Genomic DNA, 21797 nt, shown 5'->3' on the forward strand with positions numbered 1-21797 from the left:
ATCATAACTTTAGTGAAGGTGCCATTTCTTCTAGTACTATTATAAAAGAAAACTGCTGTGTTTTTTTAAACTAGGAAAGTGAAGGTTTAAATAATGCTTCGGTATGTTGTGATGAATCATCACTCACATTTGGTGTGTAGGAATACACTGGATTATTAAAATACAAATGCCTTTACATTGGTAAAAGTAAACTATACCTTGTAAGAGTAAAACATTACATTTGCTGCTCTAACATAATAAAATTGTTCCCAGTTTTGACAGTTTAAATGGATCTTTCAACCAGTTTTGTTACTTTTTCCATCATTTTATAATTTTATTATTGTCAAATATCATTATTTCATTAGGAATTTCCATCTTCCAATATATGTTTGAATTTTGACTATGAACGTTTCTGACTGATAAATAGTTGATTGGTAGGGTTTAAAAAAAAGCCTTGTAAATCATTTTAAAGAGGATGTGGTTTAGAAACAGGCAATGTTAGAGACATAAATTATCTCAACTCTTTATTAGGTGCACTTTGCTACTACTAAGACCCTCTTTTGCCTTCTGAAATGATTCAATTCTTGTGTCATAGATTCAACAAGGTGCTGGAAATGTTCCTTAGAGATTTTGGTCCATGTTTACGAGAATGAAACACACAGTTGCTGCAGATTTGTCGGTTGCACATCCATGATGTGAAGCTTCCATTTGACAGCATCCCAAAAGTGTTCTAATGGATTGAGATCTGGTTACTGTGGAGGGCATTCGAGTACAGTGAGCTCATGGTCATGCTCAAGAAACCAGTTTGAGAGTCTGAGCTTCATGACATGGTGTGTATCCTGATAAATGCAGCAACCAGCTGGGATTGGTAAACTATGGTCATAAGGAAATGGGCATGGTCAGCAACAATACTTAGGTGGGCTGTTGTGTTTAAAAAATTCTCAATTGGTACTAAAGAACACAAAGTGTGCCAAAGAAACAGCAGCAGCCTGAAACATTGATACAACGCAGGATGGATCCATGCTTTCATGTTGGTTGTGCCAAATTCTGACCCAGCTATCTGAATGTAGTTGAAACTCAGCAGACCAGCCACATTTTTCCAGGCTTCTACTGTCCCAGTTTAATGAGCCTGTTTCTACTTCCTAGTTGACAGGAGAGGTATCCAGTCCTGCTGTAACATTCCTGCGTTAAGGCTCCACGTTATACTTTCAGACATGCTCTTCTGCATACTTTGGTTGTAACAACTGTTTTTTAGGTTATTTCTGCACTCTAGCCTTTGATCTCTGTTAACAAGGCGTTTATGTTGGGAGGACTGCCACTCACTGAGTTTCTCCTTTGTGGACCATTCTCTCAGCAGTTTATGAAATGCTCAGACCAGCTGGTCAGTCACCAACAACTATGTCAAGTTCAAAGTCTCTTAAATCACCCATCCTAATGCTTGTTTTGAAGTTCAGCTAATAGTTTTGATCAGGTCTGCATGCTTAAATGCACTGAGCTGCTGTCCTGTGATTGGCCAGATCGATATTTGTAGCCGTTGAACAGGTGTACCTGTTAGGGTGGCTGTTGTTATCTATAAATGAGACTGAACATACTTAATTTCCTCCAACAGAGAGAAAAAGATGAGCTTAAAATGATCTGATAAAATGATTTCAAATGTTATTTATTGACAATGGTATTACTGAATATGGTAGAAAGGCAATAACAATTATCAAGCAACAATAAATTATCAAGTGGCAATACAGGGATAAGTAACATATTTAGATTTCTACAAAATAGTATAAAACAAACATGAACATTAACTTAATACAAAACTTCTAAAATCCAGATTCTCACAAAAGACATGAGTTTCTTACAGATTTGAGTTCTGCAGTCAATAAGCAGTATACAATATATAATATACATGTTACATACAAGTATGGGCTCAGCCCAGGTGCAGCTGAACTCTTCCTAAGACACAGGTTTCCAGAATGAGGCAGTATTTCCTGTTACCTTCTCCCACAAGTTCAAATCTACAGCGCAACACAGCAGAGTGCCAAACTATTAAAATCTGCAAAAACAAGCAGAATCTGAACCAGCAGATTGTGGTTTGGATGAAGGCCCTTTTGTGAGCAAATGCAGAACATTTTGCATTAAACTAATTAAGTAAATGTATCTCTCAGCTATAAGACAAGTCCTCCTGACAAAGGACTTTAAAATGCCCTGTGGAGAAACATCCCCATGTGTTTCACTGTACTCTGCAAAGTAAAGGCCTGCTTTGAGTGAGGATTAAAAGTGCTTTTGATCTTAAGCGTGCCACTGTGTCATTTTTGTATAAACCAGCATAAAGTCAACCACAAAAAGCAGAGGGATATCCATATTTTTTCCTGTTTATCTAGATAGGTTAACTGCCAGTGCTCAGGGGGGGAAAACAGCTTTAAAACCTCCCAGAAAGAAGGTAAAAAATGTGTTTTCAGTTCATCTTTTCACTTTCACACTGAAGACTGTAACGAACATAAAACCCAGGAGCACAAAAACTCCCGATTGAGGTCTTTCGTGTGTGTCTCTGTAGAAATGGCCATTATCACATAAGCTTTCTGTCTGGTGGGATCTAGAGCCAGCCCTCAACAGTCCAGAGGGTGTCTCAGTCTATCAACTTAATGATAAACATATTTGTTCCACCCTCTGCGTTTAGTCTCCAGCATCTCATTTGCATCTTCTTTTGATTTAAACCGGGTTTGCTTTAACTATGTTGTTAATCCAGTCAATGTAATTGGTGACACGGGTGTAGACTCCAGGTTTATCTTTCTGCCCACACCCATCGCCCCAGCTGATCACACCCATCAGAGTCATCCTGTCATTGTATCTGCAGACAAGCGGGCCACCAGAGTCTCCCTGTAATTGAATCCAAGAAGCAAATTTAAGGGAAAGTGTAAAGAAAATAAAAGTTATAATGTTATGAGCATGATTTAACTGTGAGGATAAGTGTGGGTGTTCTCACCTTGCAGGCGTCGTCCAGGCCTCGAGTGTCACCAGCACACAGCATGTTTGAGGTAACTGTGCGTCCAGACAGCACCCCTGGGACACAGCGCTCTTTGGGCCACAGGCGAACATAACCTCTCTTAACACGGTCTGAATACTCTGGAGAAACTGTGAAGAGAGCGTTGCATTAGTTTAGATTGCCTATACTGTCCCCTGCTGCTCAGATACTTAAAATGACACCAACTTGTCTGTGCGATAAGTACAGTAGTAGCCATAAAAAATGAAAAAAAAAGGCTATGATTTAGTTTTCTTACATTCTGCGTCTTTTCCGTAGCCTGAGATCTCACACTCAGTCCAGTCGGGCAGCACCAGCCCACGTTCGGGCAGACACGCCGGAAGAACTTCTGGAGAGTTTACAGCACAGATGCCAACGTCCGTCTTAAGTTTCAAAATAGCTGCAAGTGGAAAGTGACCAAAGGAAAGTCAAGGCAATGCATTGGGAAAATGTGGGATGAAGACTGAGAGTTGAGTTAAAGTTTTAACAAGCCTCTGCTGCCCACTTAAGCTTCCATATCATTACTGCTGGAGGAAAACAAGTTCACTAAAGCGTCTCATTCTGTTTTCATTATTAACATTGAAGTATGACTAAAGTAGCCTCAATTCTCCACACAAACAGTTTGACTAAGAGCTCTTTTTTTGTAGTCTGGCAATGATTGTGTGCTTTTAAAGAGGACCTCGGTGCATCTTTTCAGGTCATGCTCTTAAAATTAGACATTTTTGGCCCCTTTCACCCTACCTTCTTGCAGAAAGTTTGAAATACAGTCGGGAGGGGCTGCTGTGGCTAAGACCAAATCATACAAAGCCAAAAGCTCAAAGACATGACCAAAAGTTCAGTTGTGTATTTGTGTCTCTGGATTAAGGTACAAGCGATACCTTTCTTTGTACCGACTATGAAATTAATCTTAAGTTTACGCACTGTATTGAAAACCTAATTTGGGCTACAGGTTTACACTGCTGTGTTTAAAAGTTTATTTTTAAACTTTTATATAAAAAAGTGCGAAACAAAGTTAAAAAATATTGGATTATTGTTTCTGTTACAATGAAATGTTCACTCACCGATGTCATTGTCGTATGTTTCCTTGTCATATTTCTCGTGGATCCAGAGTTTCTCGACGCTGAAAATCTGCTCGCTGCTGGAGTTCTGTTTCCGAAACGTTCTCCCCAAAATTACTTGCAGTTTATTTACATCGTTTCTGAAAAGACAGAGCGCACTCGTTTGTTTGCTATATGGCAAACACGTTCGACTGGTGTTTAGTGTATGTGCGTGCATGTGTGAAAGCTGGAAGTCAGTGCTACCTTTCTTCAAAGCAGTGTGCAGCAGACAGGAGCCAGCAGGAGTCAATGAGGATTCCTCCGCATAGATGAAAGTGCTTTTTGTGACGGGGTTGGTAAAAATTAATGGCCGCCTGCCACGGCTGCTCCGTGATTTCACTCGCTCTGCCTCCAAACATGCGGAACGATGGTTGGGATAAAGTGTTGTCTAAACGCTTTCCACATGTTCCTACAGAAGAGACAGGTTGGAGAATGATGGTTGAACGACAGTAGGATTAATCGACACCCAGAAGGAGGGACTTTTGGTTATGTCTGAGGTGTTTTCACTGGCTGTGAAGATATCCTACCTCTGTTATTGTTATTAGTGGTGGGAGCACGCGGGTCAAGAGTGGGCATAGGCGGACGTCTCGCTAAAGAAAGGAAAACTATGGTTATCCTCAGTCTCAATATTTAACTTCTGTCTTTGCTATCGCTGCCAAATGAACTCATTGATGTAAAGGAACTCACAGCATTTTGGTACGTCGCACAGCTCCCAGGTCAGAATCATATTTTTGTAGGTGTGACACCATGGACCTGCGTCATTGTCTGGATTTCTGTTGAATAAAAAAATAGATTTTTTTTTAAATTTAAAAGTAGAACATCAAATGTACTGCAATTATAAGGAAGTTAAAATAAGTGCTGGCCTATGTACCTGCAAAAACTGTGGCTGCCCAGTCCCAGCTCCAATGCGTCCGTTCTCCAAGCATTGTACATCTTGCGCTTGACAGCGGGAGAGTCCCACGGGAGGCAGCGAGAGCCGCTCTTGGTGACAGATGCTGTGCCTCGGTATTGCTGGCCAGAGCCGAGCGCACATTCTCTGTGCTTATCTGCTCCAAAGAGCACATATGGACAGATGTATGTAAGCCCACATTTAATGGTATTTGATCTTTCTACATGTTAGGATTTTGTATATCTATACCTTCTGAACATCTGGGCAAAGAACAGAAGTCCCATTCAATCTGTGTGCCTTTATAGATGTAACACCAGGGAGAGCTGTCACCGTCAGGGTTCCTGACATAAGGAGAAACACAAAGACAATAAGGGAACATCTTCATAGCTTCCGTAAAAGGCTCGGATATTATGTTTACAAGTCTACTCCAGTATTTGTTAACACCAGGCCACCAGCTTTCAAGACGAACAATCCCAGTCTTGTTATTTTTTATAGATAGCAAATGAAATATTCACGCAGACGCTCCAGCACAGGTACCTGCAGAAGTTGTGATTGCCCAGTCCAAGGCTGATGGCGTCTGTTTTTCGAGCCGTGAACCTCCTTCCTCTCAGAGATGTTGAGTTCCAGTTGATGCACTCTGCTCCTGATTGGCTGACACTCGCGGTGCCACGGTACCCATCACCCTGCCCCACAACACACTTCTCATTGGTGTCTGTTGGAGAGAGAAACAGACAGTGGTAGTTGCTAATTTATATATGAGACTGATATTAACGTAATAACTGGTCTGAGTAAGTTGTTCCGACATAATATGTCTTGTTCTTGTTTTTTTTCAGGGGTTTTTTAGATTTGAAAAAGCTGTAGACTATTAAAAAGCTTTTGGATAAATTATGAAAACATTGTTATTTCTTACATAAGGCTTTAAATTTGTGCCCTAATAGCATTTATATCGCCGTTTTCCAATTAGTGGTTTTAAAACAGTGACCAAACATAACCTATGATGATTGTAAATGCATCAGATTTATAGCCTGGCCATATTAACTCATAGTTTTTTTCACTAAAATCATTTGCCTGTGACCGCTGAAGTTCAGATAATTATTCCACTGAGAGGGTGGAGTGTCCTTCAAGTGATTAAAAGTGGGCCACAGAAACAAAAACATTCATATCCCAGAATGTTATTCCATCCTTTATGATCCTTATGTCTTCCCTCCAAACCACAGGCCCATGACACCAGTAGTATGAGTCACACAGTCAGACTGTGATCTTATCAAGAGTTACTAACAAGCTTTAATCAGACCACCAGTTTATGGACACACCCGAAGTCACTGCTGCTTTAAAAGCACAGTACAAATCAATCGCATGTGTTTTGCTCCAGCCTGTAGTGCTATTTGCCTATTTTAGGTTGTTTAGGTGTGACCTGTCCAGTATTGGAGACTCTGGTTATTGAAATGTTGCTTTGTCCTAAATATAAGTGACACTCGCCTTATGGGCCTCAAAGCTGAAAACAAAAAATCATCTGAAAAAGTCAGTGTCTCTTTCCAGAAATCGTGACTTTGTTGCTCATGAACATCTACAAATTTCATGTAAGAACTACACATTACACCTACAGGAGCTGCTGGGCCATGGAAACCCATGCCACGAAGCTCCTGGTGCACAGTTTTTATACTGATGTTAATACTGGAGGAGGTAGAAAACACCTGAATTTAAAGCCAACCTATAAACACCGATCATATAAACCATCGGTAGTGTCCATCTACCCATGATAAAAGGTGTATTCTTGTGACAGAAAGGAAGGAAATATTGAGTGCAACCACCCTTGGTTGAGCTGTGTTGCAGCTTCTTTGGTTTGGCAACAAAATTCAGTAGAACAAAATTAGTTATTACTATAAAGTTTTCACAACAAAGTTTGTGGATTTCTTTCCTTTTTTTATTTACCATCATTTGAGTCACCTAGGTCACCAAAAAACGATTACTGGCGAGTTTTATGTTGAAAACTTGGAGTGAACTCTTCTTTAACAGCTTTTTCATTGTTGCTTTTTTTTCTGTTCTGTAACTGTAAACTGAATATTTGTGGTTTTGGATTGTTAATTAGAAAGAATAAGATTTTTGGCACTTTTGAAATTGAAATGAAAACATAATGAAATTATATTAATTGTTATTTTTATATCTCTGGTCGTTCGCTAGCTGAAAACCCACGGTTTAGGTGTTTAGGTGTTTCTTGAATACTCACTGATCTCACACTGAGCCCCAGTGAAGCCTCGGGGACACTGGCAGATGTAGTCTGAAGTGTACACGGCTTCCTTGCAGGTTCCTCCATTATAACACTGAGACACGTAGCAGTCTGGAAGAGGCAGACAGAGCGCCGTTTAGTCAGCCACACGTCATCCACTAACAGTTTAAATAGTTAGTATATGATGGATGTGCCATGACCACTGCACAGATTGGGTTTGAGGCTTGTGTGTCATATACTACAGTGAAACATTGAGGATTATGCAAAAGTCTTTGTGCATGGTTCACCCGGACTTTCTTGTTACTTGTAGTAAATATCATCATAGTTTCTTTTTGAAACCTTTTATGTCAGGTCAAGGATTTCTCTGTAGAGCAGAAGTGGTTTCATGCCATCTGCAATCCTCGTTTTCATTTATTATTTCAACATTTCCTAAAGGCCGACGCTTAGAATAACAGCTCTGCTGTCACTCCCAGTGGTATGAGCTCACAGATGTTGCAGTTTGGCAGACTGAAAATGTGGTTGTAATTTGACTGAGGGAGGGGTAATCAGCCTTCACAGAATTCGTCAGTGGGGGTGAAAGTACGCACGAGGGCATGTCTGGAGAATCTAGTTCAAATAATCTCAGACTAAACGACGCCCACTCAAAAACACAGAAAACCCAGCAGCTCTTCGTTTGGATGCACTGAAATAACAGGGATTTGGACACATAACCGAGGCAAGCCAACAAAAAATAATCGTTTGAGGTTATAACAGCCCGTTAGAGGTGAACTGAAGTTATAATAGAAGGCAGAGGGCAGTGAGGGCAGGAAAGAAGACTGACAGACAGATGAACAAATAGTACATTTAAATTCTGCTCAATGGAAACAAAAAACTGATTAGAAAAGTCAGTCAGACAGTCTCCTTGTGTTTGTGTGTATGTGCATCCATGTCACACTCACTGATTACGGGCACAATATGACAACGCGCTCGTCCTCCTAAATCACAACGGCAGTACTCCACACGCTGCCCCTTCCATTGTAGCCAAGTGTCCCCAAAACTACGCACAGCAGACGTCTCACTATCCATGCAAAGTACTGAAAACACCACACAAACATAAGTATACAGCCAATAAAATGATACAAAACACAGAAAAACATAACTGTCATACTGTTAGAAACATAAAAACACAGGAGGGAGGAACACAAACACGTGGCTGACAGCAAAAAATGAAAAGACTGATGATTATGAAGAAGAAGTTGGTGTTATTAGAGGAGATGAACAAAAGTGCAATGAGGCTCACAGGAGGTGTCAGTGGAAGGTGAAGACTTCTGGACATGAATAATCAAAAGCGTCCCTCTGGCTGGCTGCCTGTAAGGCTCACCTCTGTAAAAACGAGTCCCTCTCTTAGTGCGGAGAAGCTCCACCTGCAATAGAAAGGACCAGTAAAACATGGAGCAGACATGCATGGGAACTGGATGAAAGGCTTCAGCCTCCAGCTCAAGCAACAGTCAGCGTATGAACTTCAAATTAGACAATTTAAAATAAAATGCTGATGAATGCTATCGCTAGTCAGTGGCACACTGTCATACAGCAAAAACACAAATTCAAACACATTAAACGGGATAAATGTTTGCTCAAGTGGATAATAAACCACAGGAATTGGACTGTATTGAGATAAGCCCTTGTAAAATATGCAGGATTTTCAGTAGGTTGAAGACAGCTTATGGTATTGTTCTGTAGTACTTACATCGTCCGCTAGGCAGCAGCAGAGAGCACAGAGGAGCACTATTAGTTGCAGTGACCTGGTCATGGTTTTTCCAGAGGTCTTCTGTTTGCTGGAGTGAGAAAACGCATGCACATATTAGAAGCAGTTTTATATGGACATATGGATGGATCAGGGAATAAAACACAGACAAAGAATAGCATACAGCTACGTGACTGTGTTTACAATGGTTTATGAGAAATAAAAATTATGAATAGTCATTTCCTAAAGCTGTGAAATAGGTCATAAATAAAGACAAAACTCGTTCTTTTTCCACTTTCTCTCAAAGTTAATGTGTTCTTTGCATATCGAGACATTAACCATCGCTGTCATTGTCACTACGTACACACAGTGAAAACACTTGCAGCTGTGCAAAAACCGGAACAATTCAGATCACTTCAAATATTCGACATTCAGTCAGGTGACTGACTTGAAAGTGAGGTCATGTTCATGTTAATCTAAGATTTTCTCCTTAATCTGTCACCAATACTAAGCCAACAATCACAGGAAAATGATGAACACTGGTCACCTCCTCCCAGCTGTACTGTAGGTCCTTCCTCCATCCCTAAGCCTGTTTCTGAGAGGAAAGGGTGGGGGGAGGTGGGGTAGCTGTGGGAACCTGGGGGTCATTCCTTGTTTCTTGAAGCCGAGCTGACTTCTTGACTCAGAGAGGAAGTTTTAGCAGCATTTGCAGAGCTGTCTCATAGGAAAGTGAATAAACTCAATGCTGACCTATATTCAGTTCGCTTATTTTTATGTTCCTATGAGGCCATATCATCCTATTTATTTAAAAATTTACATACCACAAAAGACTCTATTATCACTATCTGTCATTTAATCTACTTCTTTCCCATTGGGAATAAACAGGACACAGATAAAGTCTTTAAAAAAACTAAAAAAAAAATGAAAGCGTGATCGCCACATCAAACAACACAGTCCAGACAGCCCTCGAGCGATGAAACGCAGCACACTAGAAAAACAATTTCTGAACCATCCTGTGAGCTTTCCTGCTCTACCAGAGCAAAGCAGCAGCTGTGTGAGGACAAAGTGACTCAGACCTTCAAAGGGAAGTTCAAGGAAAAAACAAAAGACCAAGAAAAAGTAACTAAATTTATATTTCCTTTTTTTTGTTTGATATCCCACTTGCTCCATTTCTGTTATAGAAGAGTCTAATTATGCAGAAAAGTGGTGGAGAGGAGCATGTGTAGCTCCTCAATCAAGTGTGAGTAAACATGAGTCACAGAAGAAGGAGGGGTGAGTAGAAGCAGGAGTAGAAAGAAAGAAAAAAGGACAACACTGGACACAATTGACCTGAAAAGTTAAAAAAATATCCATATAAAGAATTTCCATGTGATTTTAAAATAGTCCAAAAAATCTCTGACACGAACAAGCATGCAAAGACCCAGACACATCTGCATACATTTTGCCCTCTCTTCTCTTTTGGCTTGTTCTTCACTGAATCACCTTCTGCGGTTGACTGAGCTAATAGAAAACTGCATTGTGTTTTCATATATCAGTATATATGAAACACCCACACACACACACACACACACACACATACACGCACATACACGCACAAAGTGCTCAGGAACGTGGAGCTAATCAACACTCCCACACACAAAGATTTAGTGTTCATTCTCCTCATTGTCCCTTGAACAAAGACTCCCTCTCAGAGTTTGACTATGGAAACACAAATTCACACACTCACCATTAAGAGCGCAGGTCTCTTGGAGGCTGTTCTTGACTCTGACAAATAAAAACCCTGTTGTCCTGTGCTGTAACCCTCCAGTGGAACCTCACTGGCAGGGCGACAACAAAACACTACTTTCTTTTTTGTTTCCTTTGTGCAGCTGTTCAGCTCAGTGCAGTCGCCCCTCTTTCTCTCTCTGGCCCTGTCAGCTTAAAACATGTGTTTCCGTCTATAACACAACCAGCACAGGCCCCATGTATTTAGGAAACGGGCGTACATATCAACACACGCAAGCACGAAAACACTTGCCGACAAACACTCATCGGATGTTAACATATGTGCATCCACCCTTTCTAGTATATCTTTCATGCGGAGGCCCACTTGGGGGCCATAAAAAAACAACATTCCTTTGGTAATCTTACAGTACAACTATATGTTTTTATATGGTCAGTTTTACAACTTTTAATGCATCTATGTGGATAATAATGCAGAAGCATGGACAAAAAGTCAGACATTTATCTGTCTGGCCTATTTTAATCTGTTTTTAACTAAAAAAGTGGCTATTTCAAAAGGAAAATATCTGATATGACTTAAATTTAATGTTGTAATAATAATAAAAGTGTAAAATATGGAATCTTATTACAGTATTCCAACTAATTACAGATATCTATGTAGTCTTTGGTCCACTTTGCAGTAGCAATGATCTTATAACAGTTTATAACCCTAGCTGATCTAAAACAGTATCCTAAGCAATAAATAGCAGTAAACTCTAAATGAGACACAATACAGCTTTCTGGCACTGAGAGGCTTAACACACTGGTCTGTTACACCCAGACTTTTAGTAGCTGAAACATGTACAACCAAGTATGCACTCTGTGGAGAGTGTGGTTCCCCCAGTTAGTAGGTCAGTTATGAATGGAAGAAATGAAAGCATTTTCAGAGTAGCAACAGTCAGACTGTGAGTCATAACAGCTGCTATGAGTTGCAGCACGTGAAAACAGCAAACATATGCAGCAGATGATAAGATGCACACAGACACAAACATGCACATAGAGCAGTTATGTTCATGCTACTTTGGTGTTTTTAAGGAATTGGTTTTAAGTGCTGTCCACGGTCTCTGACATCAGATTTTTCAGCAAAAATTAGTAGCAACTGAGTTTAAAAAGGGTCAGGCATGCTTCTCTACTAGAGACAAAGCTGAAATGTTAAAGTTAGAGACTGTGAAGGAACAAAGTTTACACCTCTGTGTGAAATTCAAATTTCTAGTACTTTGAGCATGTTTGTGGTCACTCTTCCCGTCTCTCATCTACACAAATATCACACTTGATACTTAATAAAGTAGTGAAGAGTGGGAGGACTGTTCACACTGGTGCACATGGGGGAATTAGCAGAGGAAACACCTTTACAGCGTAAAAATTTACAGTTGGTTTCTTACTGGTATTTCTCAGAAGAGGTTCTGAACTTTAAAGCGTTGAACAGGTCTGACCTGATGGTATTGCTGAATCTTTACCATACTTTCAGTAGGTATTATTCTTTTGAGTAAGAGGTTTGCATGTGTGTAGATGTTTCGAAGGTATTATGCATTCTTTACTCGGGGGATTTCAGTCAAGCTTCAACAAAGCAGCTGTGATCTGGCTCCGTAAACTCCCACAGAACAGAGAGCAGCATTGTTGCCTTCCCTCTGTGTGCAATATGATACTTTGCAATCTTTATCGGAATGAAACCCAAGTTCCTAAAATGAAGAAATGCAGGTTATGGGAGCAGTTGCTGATGTTAGAAGTGGCGAGATAGTGGAATCTGAGACAGCTATGCAGGACAGGATGCAAGGATGAAGACCTCAGAAAGAAAACAAAGAAAGGCAAAAAAAAACGGTAGGGTGTTCTGGGGAATTAAATCCCAGAGGTCAGCAGAAAGAGAATGAGTCCTCCTGAGTCACGCCAGCTCGAGGTCTGCAGAGACACATGTAGGCATTGATGTATTTTACATCCAGTCTCGAGGCCATTGTGTGAAGTAAATGAAGGTTTGGTCAGAAAGGAAGACTACAGATATATAAGAAGGCTTAAAGCTGTAAGACCCCAGGTGCTGATCCTATGACTCACAAACATAAGTGTAAGGCAAAAATCCAGCTGACCACACTGCCAGGAAAGCAGATACCAGTTACAAACTCTACTTTCTCTCAGCACACAGCAGTACAGATTATCAGTGCGATGGACAACATCAGCGCTGACAGATGCTAAGGAGGAGAACGCTCTCAAGGGCGCCAGCTCAGACGCAGATCCAGCTCATTAGCCACACTCGGCTTGGCTCAAGCTGGTACACAGAAACACATACTGAGGCATTGTGGAATCCAGCTTGATAATACACACACAGTCCAGCAGCAGAGCACGATATCACCATGTTTTAAAGAAGCTGTACAGCAATTTGTGTCAGTTTTGATTACGCAAATTGAAAAGTGCTGTATGTGATTTTAGACTCCCACCAAACTTAGCAGGTGGAGGAGGATGTAGAGAGCTGCTGAGGTCAGGGTGAGAAAAGTATGAGATGTTCCACATAAATGACATCATAGGCTGCAAGATAGTTTTTTTTCCTCACACAGCTTACCCAAAACTTTTATGAGTGGTGCTGCAACGTGCATGACATTAAATAGACAAAGAAAAAAGTCACACCTTAACCGACATCCTGTATTAGCTGAAACACTTGTTAGTATAGTTTTGGCTGTTTATGCTGTACTATTATTCTAATTATTTTAATCTATGGCATTATATGCCAAGAGACACCTTAATATATCTCTATCACAAGACTACACACCAGTTAAAAAAATGTTCAGTTCCTTTTGATTGTTTTTTATAAAACATGATAATTAATTCCAATTGACACGTTTAGTTGGAACCGCGCAAAATCCCTGCAACACTATTATCATCATCACATAAAGCGGATCCAATTAACTGAATAACCTTTAATAATTACTGTTTCATAATAACGAGCGAGAGGGAAACGTAGTAAAACGGAGTTTGTTGCAGGAGAATCCTCTGGTGCATGTAAACCTCCACCGCGGTGACATCTTAATACAAGGGAGGAAAAAAGCTCTTACCAGACACGAAATCTTCTGAAAGGATCTCTTCTCGTTGTCTTTGCAGTAACTCTGAGTGTTCTTGTATTTGCCGCTCTGACTGAGCTGGTTGTCCCTCCGCTCCAAGTTTATACCGAAGCGCTCCGGTCCGACCGGTGCTTCAGGGGAGCGGGCTGACGTCAGGGATGTCGGCTCCGGCCCGGATGATGCTTGATGATGCAGCCGGGTGGGCGGGACCATTCCAAGTTAACAAGTTAACATGTTTTATTCTAAGGTATTTGATGAGGAAATCTGCATTCGTCATTTCTTTCAACTGAAACACGCCCGTTTTATTGCATAAAATAGATCAATATAAACGACATGCTATTGTTTTCAAATGTATGCCTATTTATTATTTAAAGGAGAATCATAATGCGTTTACATTTCAGGACAACACACATAAAATGTGTGTGTAACAGAAAGAGAGAGACATATACACGTTATAAATGTTTTTAAACATTTTTAATAGATAGATGGCATATTTAAAGGATGTAAAGGATGTATGTTTACATATAGTGAATGCTATGCAAATGTGTTGCTACCGCGTTTTTATTATTATTATTATTATTTTATTATTTTATTTTAGTTGGAGTGCAACCAAACCGAACAAAAACTACTGAAGCTTTTAAGCAGACGTGTAAAGTGAAAAAAACAACAAAACACTAGTAAACAGCTCATTCTTCACATAGGTCGCCTCTGGGAGGCTGTGATGGGTTGTGGGTGGTACTATATCACTGTGGCTAACCACCTGGCACCAGGAGCCCTTTGTTACAACCACAGTCCCCTTTATTCAACCCATCCCTTCCTCAGGAAATCAACCATTTAGCCTGAAAAGTAGCTCCATGTCGTTTTAAGAACACTTAAGGTTTTTATTTTCTTGGAATAATCCATGTTTATTGTTTTTATTGGCTGTTAAATCTACATTAAATTGCTGAAAATACAACAATTTGGGGTGTAATGGCTTAGGGGGGAAGTTAGTTTGGCGTCTGTCCCACTTTGTCTTCATCTGTGTTGGATTACAATTAGCTCTCAAGTCTCATTAAGGAAAATTACAAACAAAGACACACATTACAAGAACACAATCTACTACAGAGGAATAAGTCAAAAGTTACATCAGGTCATGTTACAACATAAGGCCGTGGCTCAGGGGGTTGGGAATCGCATCTGTAACCGGAAGGTCGCCGGTTCGATCCCTGGGCTCTCTGTCCTGGTCGTTGTGTCCTTGGGCAAGACACTTTACCCTACTTGCCTACTGGTGTTGGCCAGAGGGGCCGATGGCGCGATATGGCAGCCTCGCTTCTGTCAGTCTGCCCCAGGGCAGCTGTGGCTACAACTGTAGCTTGCCTCCACCAGTGTGTGAATGTGAGAGTGAATGAATAGTGGCATTGTAAAGCGCTTTGGGTGCCTTGAAAAGCGCTATATAAATCCAATCCATTATTATTATAAGACTCTTATCTCCTTGAAATTCTTATGAAACTGACCAATTAAGGCATTCTTCCTCTTTTCGTACCTTTTTTCTTATTTTGTTTGTCCTTATTTACATTGTGCCATAAATGGTAAGGTATTTGTAAATCATGCAGAGTAATTGTAGCATCTGCACAAACCACTGTTTTAAACATTTTAGTTTGCTGTCTTAATGTGTGGGTAGATGTTTTTATAATTCCTGGAGCTCGGATGCTGCAAATCCACAATCAGGGTATCGAGTGTCACATAAAATGAATACGAGAAGGTTTCTCGGACACAGTTCACAGTTACTGATTTTCCTTGGCAGCAAACCTGAGATAGAGTGAAAAAGACGACTGTGCAAAACTTAGACGCGTTTTAGTACAAGTTTAATAAAAAAAACGAAATAAAAACTGTAATATAGAAATATTCCAGCATATAAGCCTGCAGTTTTTTATTTTGTTTTTATGGATGAAGCAAACAAAACATAACAAGGTAAACAGCTTTAACATAATCCGGTGGGCAAACATTTTGTGCATTCATGAGCTCTACCAGTGGGAACAAGATAGTTTACCTAATTTTGATCAGATTATTTGCTTTTTAAAATATTCTGAGGCACTCTGTGCTGATAGAAACCTTCAGTTACAAAATTTTACTTTTAACTGATGGTTACAAATGTTATTACATTTTAGTAAATATTAAAGAATACAAAATGTAACTTTGAACACATCAAAACTTACTTACTGTTAACTAGATATTAAATTTTTCACTTACCATGTTTTTTGTAAATATTAACCATGTACCTCAATTTTCTCTGACTTTCCAGTGTTTGTAGTTCAATAGACAAGGAATAATTTTAACAAGCTGAGGATACAGCTGTTTCTAAGCCAAGACAGACTTGCCTTAGAAGACTTCTATCTATCTTCTTGTATGGGACGCAGCTGTGTCCCTGAGGTAACTGGGTGTAAGTTTAAATTTAATTGTCTGATGTTAGTGTTATGTCTCACTGATGACAGAAGTCAGAGGAGAATGGACAGATTGCTTCAAGCTGAAAGGAAGGCAACTGTAACTCATATAACAACTTGTTATAGCCAAGCTATGCCGAAGAGCATCTCTGAACAGACAGCATGTCCATTCTGGAAGCAGATGGGCTACAGCAGCAGAAGTTTTCACATTACTCCATGCAAAAACAACAGGTGATTAAACAGAAAAAAAACATCATTGGTATACTCTGGAAACTCTGAAGTGCATCTTCTCCAAATATAACACCCGTTATATCAACAATGATGTTGCAAAGTCAGAACATGTGAAACACTGAGATGAACACTTTAACAGACGTCAACAAGCTGATTTTAACTGATCTAAAAATATCCACCTTTGCAATAGTAGGCCTGCCCCAACTGGATCACCCCAAAAATAGTAAAACCTGTAGTCTTATTGATATTAGCTGTTTTTAAATGATCTATACATTCTGTTTTGTCCTGTGATTAAACTGGGCCCTGCATTGCTATTAATTATTTTGTTGTAATTATTCTTAGTTCTTGTTTTGTCGCTTTATGTCTATAAAAGGCGCTTTATGTATAAATATTACTTTTTTTGTAATTTATTTGCCTCACAGAATCTGAGCATCTGATTTGATTAAAGATCTACAAGGGCACGATCCAGACAGAAAAGAAACCAATGAAACTAAAGAGGGGCAGCCAAGAAGGAGACTTTCAGTAGGTTAATATGAGCTGTTAATATGAGGTCATGATGCAGATGAGAGGGGTGAGTCAAGCAGTTTGGGAAGTTTGATTCTACAGTAATGGTGCTGTACCCTTAGCAATGATATCATATATACATTCATGCAGTGGTTCAGTGTTTACTGCCTCATAACAAGAATGTCCTGTATTTGAAACCAGGTTGTTTTTCTTGTGTCAGCGTGGGTTTCTCCCGCACTCCAAAGACATGCACAGAGTTAAGTTAATTGGCGATTCTAAATTGAGCGCAGGTGTGAATGTGATGGCCCAGACAGATCCAGGTGTACTTATTTCTTGAATTATGACAGCTGGGATGGCATCGCCCACAAAAAAAGATGGCCATTGTTTTTGAAAGCGTTTGATCCGCAAGATTATTTCTCAGAAAGATTAGCTAGGTCACATTCTTTCTCGATGACCCCGTGTTTCATTTTTCTAGGTTAAAGAGAGACACTAAAGTGACCTTTATGTGTACGGCTGTTTGGATGCCAAATTGCTTATGTAGAAAGACACAAATGACGCCAAATTATTAATGTACATGACATAATATGATTTAGGGGTTACGATAATTCTTCACTTAAACATTTAAACTAACTTTTAAACTAAAATAATCATTTTTTTAAAAATGTAATAAGGTTTTTTTTTTTTGGATTAATGTAGTATTTGTTTCTAAATTGAGTGACTTTCTACAATTATGAGTTTACACTTATGAGTTTCTTAATTTAATTTGGGGGAATTAAAGAAAATTTCCGTTTAATGGTGATCAAACTCATAATGTATGGTTGAAAAGTGCATAAACCTACCAGCAGGACATAATCCGAGGACTTTCCCTACAAGTGGGCGGGGCTGTTTCTTCGTCAGGTTAACAGGAAATATCAGTATCAGGAAGTTGAGTGTTTGGAGATTTGTTGTGTCGCCAAAATTTGCTGCAGTAGTTTTTATTAAAGTTTTACTGATTGAAAGCTCGGATACACACAGTAAACCTGCCGTTCAAACACAAAAAAGGCGTGAAAACGCGTGAACGCTGCGTGTGGAGTCTAAGGTAGGACTCAGGAGTTGAAATGTTGACGCTTTTCTCCTTGAAAATAAAACACGAAGACTAGTTCCAGCTCATTTTATATGAACAGAGAAGTACAAAAGGAAAGTAAATTTTTGTGTGTCGGTGAATAATATTCTTATAATGAGTAAAAGGTTGGCGGTATATTTACTGTAAGTCAGTCTATGAAGCTTAAAACGAAACCCTTCAAGCATGTAGCGCCCCTGTAGTGTTTAATGGGCCTCTTAATAGTCTGCGACTATATGACAGTTAGTTTTCTTTATATACACGTAGTGGGCTTTTTTTAATAAGCTAGACTCGCCTATAGGAATGTTTGTATGTACGTTTTGTCTGTTTTATTGCAGCTGCTGTAAAACATAAACTCAGTGTTTATGTAGTTTCACAGTTTGGAGAGCTTTTATTTCATCCATCAGACCCCTGCAGTCACATTTATAACAATACTGATAATACAACAAGTTCCCAATGAGATTTTTTTTTTCATTTTTTATAATAGGCTAATTAGCTTATGGGAATTCATACAGCTTTTTGTTACTTTTTTGCTGTTTAGAAGCCACCAACACTGTTGTTTCTGTTTCTGTATACATATGTTATCACCTACAGGACAAACACAGCATTTCTTTTCTTACTGTCCCTGACCAATAGGCAAGTTACTCATTTTACCAAATTAATGTTTTACTCTTGGACATTTTACTCTTACTCTTTGGACATTCGCTGCTTTTTCTCTCATTTTTAGTCTAGTCCTTGTACCTGATCATTTTCAGGGGAATGTTTGGTTTGTTAAGCCACTTAACAGTGACCTATGAATCATTCAAAAAGGCACCTAACCCAAAAATGAGCCAGTGTTTTGTTTACATATAACATAGCAAAGAACTAGCTTAAAATAGTATATTCAGACGCTAAAGCTCTTTTGCAAAAACACATTTGTTCCCATTCCTTTAGATGAATTTACAAACAAAACAAAACAAAAACAAGGGCAGAAATGATGGAGATAAAATGTTTATATAATGTTTTTGCATCAACTGAGTGATTACCAAACACCTATCAGTCAAAAGGTTGGCATATTCTGGCATAGTGTGCAGTGTGTTTGAGGAAACTGGACAAGTGGAAGACAAAAGATGAAGTGGCACGACTAAAACTCGTGTTTTTAGAAATGGGTAATATTCCAGCAAAGACCTGACACAGAAGCTGCGAGATGCATTCTGACCTTCAGTTGATCCATCTACTGTTCACTGAAGCCTCATCAGAAATGGTCTCAGTGGAAGCGTGGCTATTCTTAAGGAGGGGAAATGGGGAGAAAAGGCTGAGGTATGCCAACACAAGAACTGAACTGAAAGTCAGTGGCAACAGCTCCGATGGAGTGATGAACCAGATCTGAAAATTCTGGTTCCAGTCGTCATATAGAGTGTCTACAGCCATCTATAAAGCACGGTGGAGAGTCAGTCATGGTTCTGGGCTGCATTTAATGGTATTATGAACACAGACAAGTACTGTCAGACTTTGATCCATCACACTGTACCATCTGGAAAGAATCTAATTGTCTATGGCTTCATTTTTTTCAGTACTCCCAAACACTGCTAATGCTGGAAAGGCAGATCTGGGTAGAAAAACACAAGATAGGAAGCCATCGGTCGAGATACTTTCAAGCTTGTCAGAATCGTACAAACTGTTATGTTATTTTGTATCTCTATATGTGTTTGCATGTTTCAGTTAAACAATGCACCTATTATCAGTTTTAAAAGGTATAAAGGTATAAATATAAAAGGTTGACTCAAGACTTTTGCATGTTCCTGTACAAACCAGAAAACACTGTAGGTCTCAGAGCTGAGAAGCTTCAAACAAGGCTTTTTTTTAGGCATTTGTTCGAGACGAAGCAGTTAATTATTTGCTTGAGTACTGGTTGCGTGCTCAGACAAATGCATACTCCCATGACATTTTTCAGGCCAAATGTAACATTTCAGCCTTAGTAATGGGTCATGACGGATCCACTATTTTGTTGTTTTAGGTGTAGGTGAGGAGGTCATGAATCGAGTCCCCCTGCAGCAGCCGCAGAGCTGTGGGCCCTGGGAGCTGAAGGAGCGGCTTGGCACCGGGGGCTTTGGAAATGTCACAAGATGGCAAAACAAGGTATTCACTCCACATACTTCTAGCATACTGTTACATCTTTGAGAATCTTATATCTTTAGGACATAATAGACAGGAAAGAGGATGTTTGAATAACAAACTATTACACTGACAAGATAATTAAACATGTCCTGCTGGAGTTTCTGGGAAGCCATCGGCTCTTATCCCTGCTGATCAAATTTTAAAGTTAAGGTTTTGTTTAGAGGGAAATAGTCATTTTAAAATGGAATCAGAAATGAAAGTTCACTTGTGTGTTTCCCTCTTTGTGTTTAGTAAAGATTTAAGATGAGGAAAACTTCCTCAACCTGCTGAGGCAAAGCTTCCTTGTTCCTCCTACAGCGAAAGCTCATGTAAACAGTATAATGACCGTGGAGGTGGATTAGCTGTAGGGTACAAATTAAACTCATCTTTTAGCTAATGTCTGTTTGTATTTCACTAAGATGACACTCGTGGAATTGCGTGAAAGAATGTATAAACAACTCTCACTGGATTATTTTGATACTACAGAACTCTTGAGGATAGAAATATTAGGTCCCCTATGAAATTCAAAGCTTTTTAGTTTTTAAAAGAGTAAGGGATTTTCTAAACTTGCTAGTTTTCTTTAGAAATCATAATTTATTTCTATTTGAACACAAGAACTATTATTTCATAAAAAAAACTAATTTATTATGGTCATTATTACCACCCTGAAAAATGTTTTAGCAAGCCATAGCACAAACCAGCGTTGTGCACTGTGGTGCTTTAACTTTGTAATGTTCAATTTACACACAATATCAAAACTTCAGCACGGGTTTAAGCTGTCACTTTGGAAAGCATCCTGCCAAAAACAAACGTGATCAGTCATCATCATAAGAATTGGTGATGCTCACAAAGCAGGAGATAGATACACAAAGCTATCACAGCATTCCCAAGTTTAAATAACTGGAGTTAGAAGTATTTTCCCAAAATTTAACGAGACCAAACAGTTCAGAACAAGCCTGACAGAGGTTGGAAGTAAAAGGTTTCAACAATTCTGGAAAGAAACTGAGTGAGAGATGTCTCCAAAGACCCCAGAACAACTGTGAAGACACTCCTGAATGACTTCGCCAGCTCAGGAATTATCGTCTGGAAGAAGATAATCAGTAGAACACTGCACAGGAATTGACTGTGAGGCTGCAGACCGCGAAAAACTCAATTTGTCATCTTCAAGCCAGACTGACATGTGCTAAGGACAACCTGGAGAAAGATTATGACTAATGGAAGCTCAGAAAGTGTTATTTATAAAATATGGGTCTGATGAAAAGAATGAAGGTCTTTGAACTGAACAAAAGAGCATTTGGGATTTCACCTTCATGGGTTTTGTTCACTCCAGGAAGCTCTTCTTTGTGCACTCAGCCCATGTGAAATAGTGTCTATTGTAATGATGTCACTCTAAGTCACGGGATGAAACCATTTGAAAGTTACATCACTGAACAAGAGGGCACTCTGGGAACATGACAACACCCGATTAGTGGCTCTTCCTTTTCCTATCTTTAAAATTGTACTTTAGCTGTGCTGTTGTATGACTCACATTTAATATCGTTGCATTTTTAAAGCTGGCTTTGAGCCAGGAAGTGATTTAATATAGTGTCTTCTCTGTGGTTTGCAAAGGTGTAATGATAGTTGTGTATTTTTCCATTGTTTTAGTCCAGTCCATCCATCTATTGTTTAACTGGT

The 21797-nt window shown here is 39.4% G+C and overlaps 2 protein-coding genes across 5 annotated transcripts in view; one reads left to right on the plus strand and one right to left on the minus strand.

Moving 5' to 3' along the window:
* Positions 1-1620: 1620 nt before the first annotated feature.
* On the minus strand, positions 1621-13901 carry plat (plasminogen activator, tissue). 4 transcript variants are annotated; one of them, XM_040050840.1, is made up of 15 exons: positions 10655-13901; positions 8932-9019; positions 8485-8608; positions 8144-8278; positions 7206-7316; positions 5516-5690; positions 5228-5319; positions 4961-5135; positions 4777-4862; positions 4617-4679; positions 4294-4498; positions 4054-4190; positions 3252-3392; positions 2957-3105; positions 1621-2850 (listed from the first exon to the last, which is right to left on the minus strand). In XM_040050840.1, the coding sequence occupies exons 2-15, from the start codon at positions 8992-8994 to the stop codon at positions 2683-2685; spliced, it is 1824 nt and encodes a 607-aa protein (XP_039906774.1). In that variant the 5' UTR covers positions 8995-9019; positions 10655-13901; the 3' UTR covers positions 1621-2682. The 4 variants fall into 4 exon arrangements, with proteins under 4 accessions (XP_039906774.1, XP_039906773.1, XP_039906775.1 ...); XM_040050839.1 differs by having other exon boundaries at positions 13728-13900; XM_040050841.1 differs by having other exon boundaries at positions 8566-8608; positions 13728-13899.
* A 3875-nt stretch (positions 13902-17776) lies between these two features.
* The window catches only part of ikbkb (inhibitor of nuclear factor kappa B kinase subunit beta), a 29863-nt gene continuing 25842 nt past the window's right edge, over positions 17777-21797 (plus strand). Inside the window, exons 1-2 of the mRNA XM_040050251.1 lie at positions 17777-17966; positions 19984-20105. Coding sequence (XP_039906185.1) covers positions 20001-20105 — 105 coding nt within the window. The 5' untranslated portion in view covers positions 17777-17966; positions 19984-20000. The remainder of the gene's footprint in view (positions 17967-19983; positions 20106-21797) is intronic.

The sequence above is a fragment of the Simochromis diagramma genome, unplaced genomic scaffold (assembly GCF_900408965.1).
Source record: "Simochromis diagramma unplaced genomic scaffold, fSimDia1.1 OVJJ01000131.1, whole genome shotgun sequence".
Taxonomy (NCBI): Eukaryota; Metazoa; Chordata; class Actinopteri; order Cichliformes; family Cichlidae; genus Simochromis; species Simochromis diagramma.

Bases quoted from the DNA above. Each gene is read 5' to 3' on its own strand.
- plat (XM_040050840.1), bottom strand. From the start codon at position 8,994: ATGACCAGGTCACTGCAACTAATAGTGCTCCTCTGTGCTCTCTGCTGC. The intron at 4,863-4,960 runs GTACATAGGCCA...TTTATTCAACAG, and splicing joins GGCAGCCACAGTTTTTGCAG to AAATCCAGACAATGACGCAG. The intron at 4,680-4,776 runs GTGAGTTCCTTT...TCCTTTCTTTAG, and splicing joins GTGCGACGTACCAAAATGCT to CGAGACGTCCGCCTATGCCC.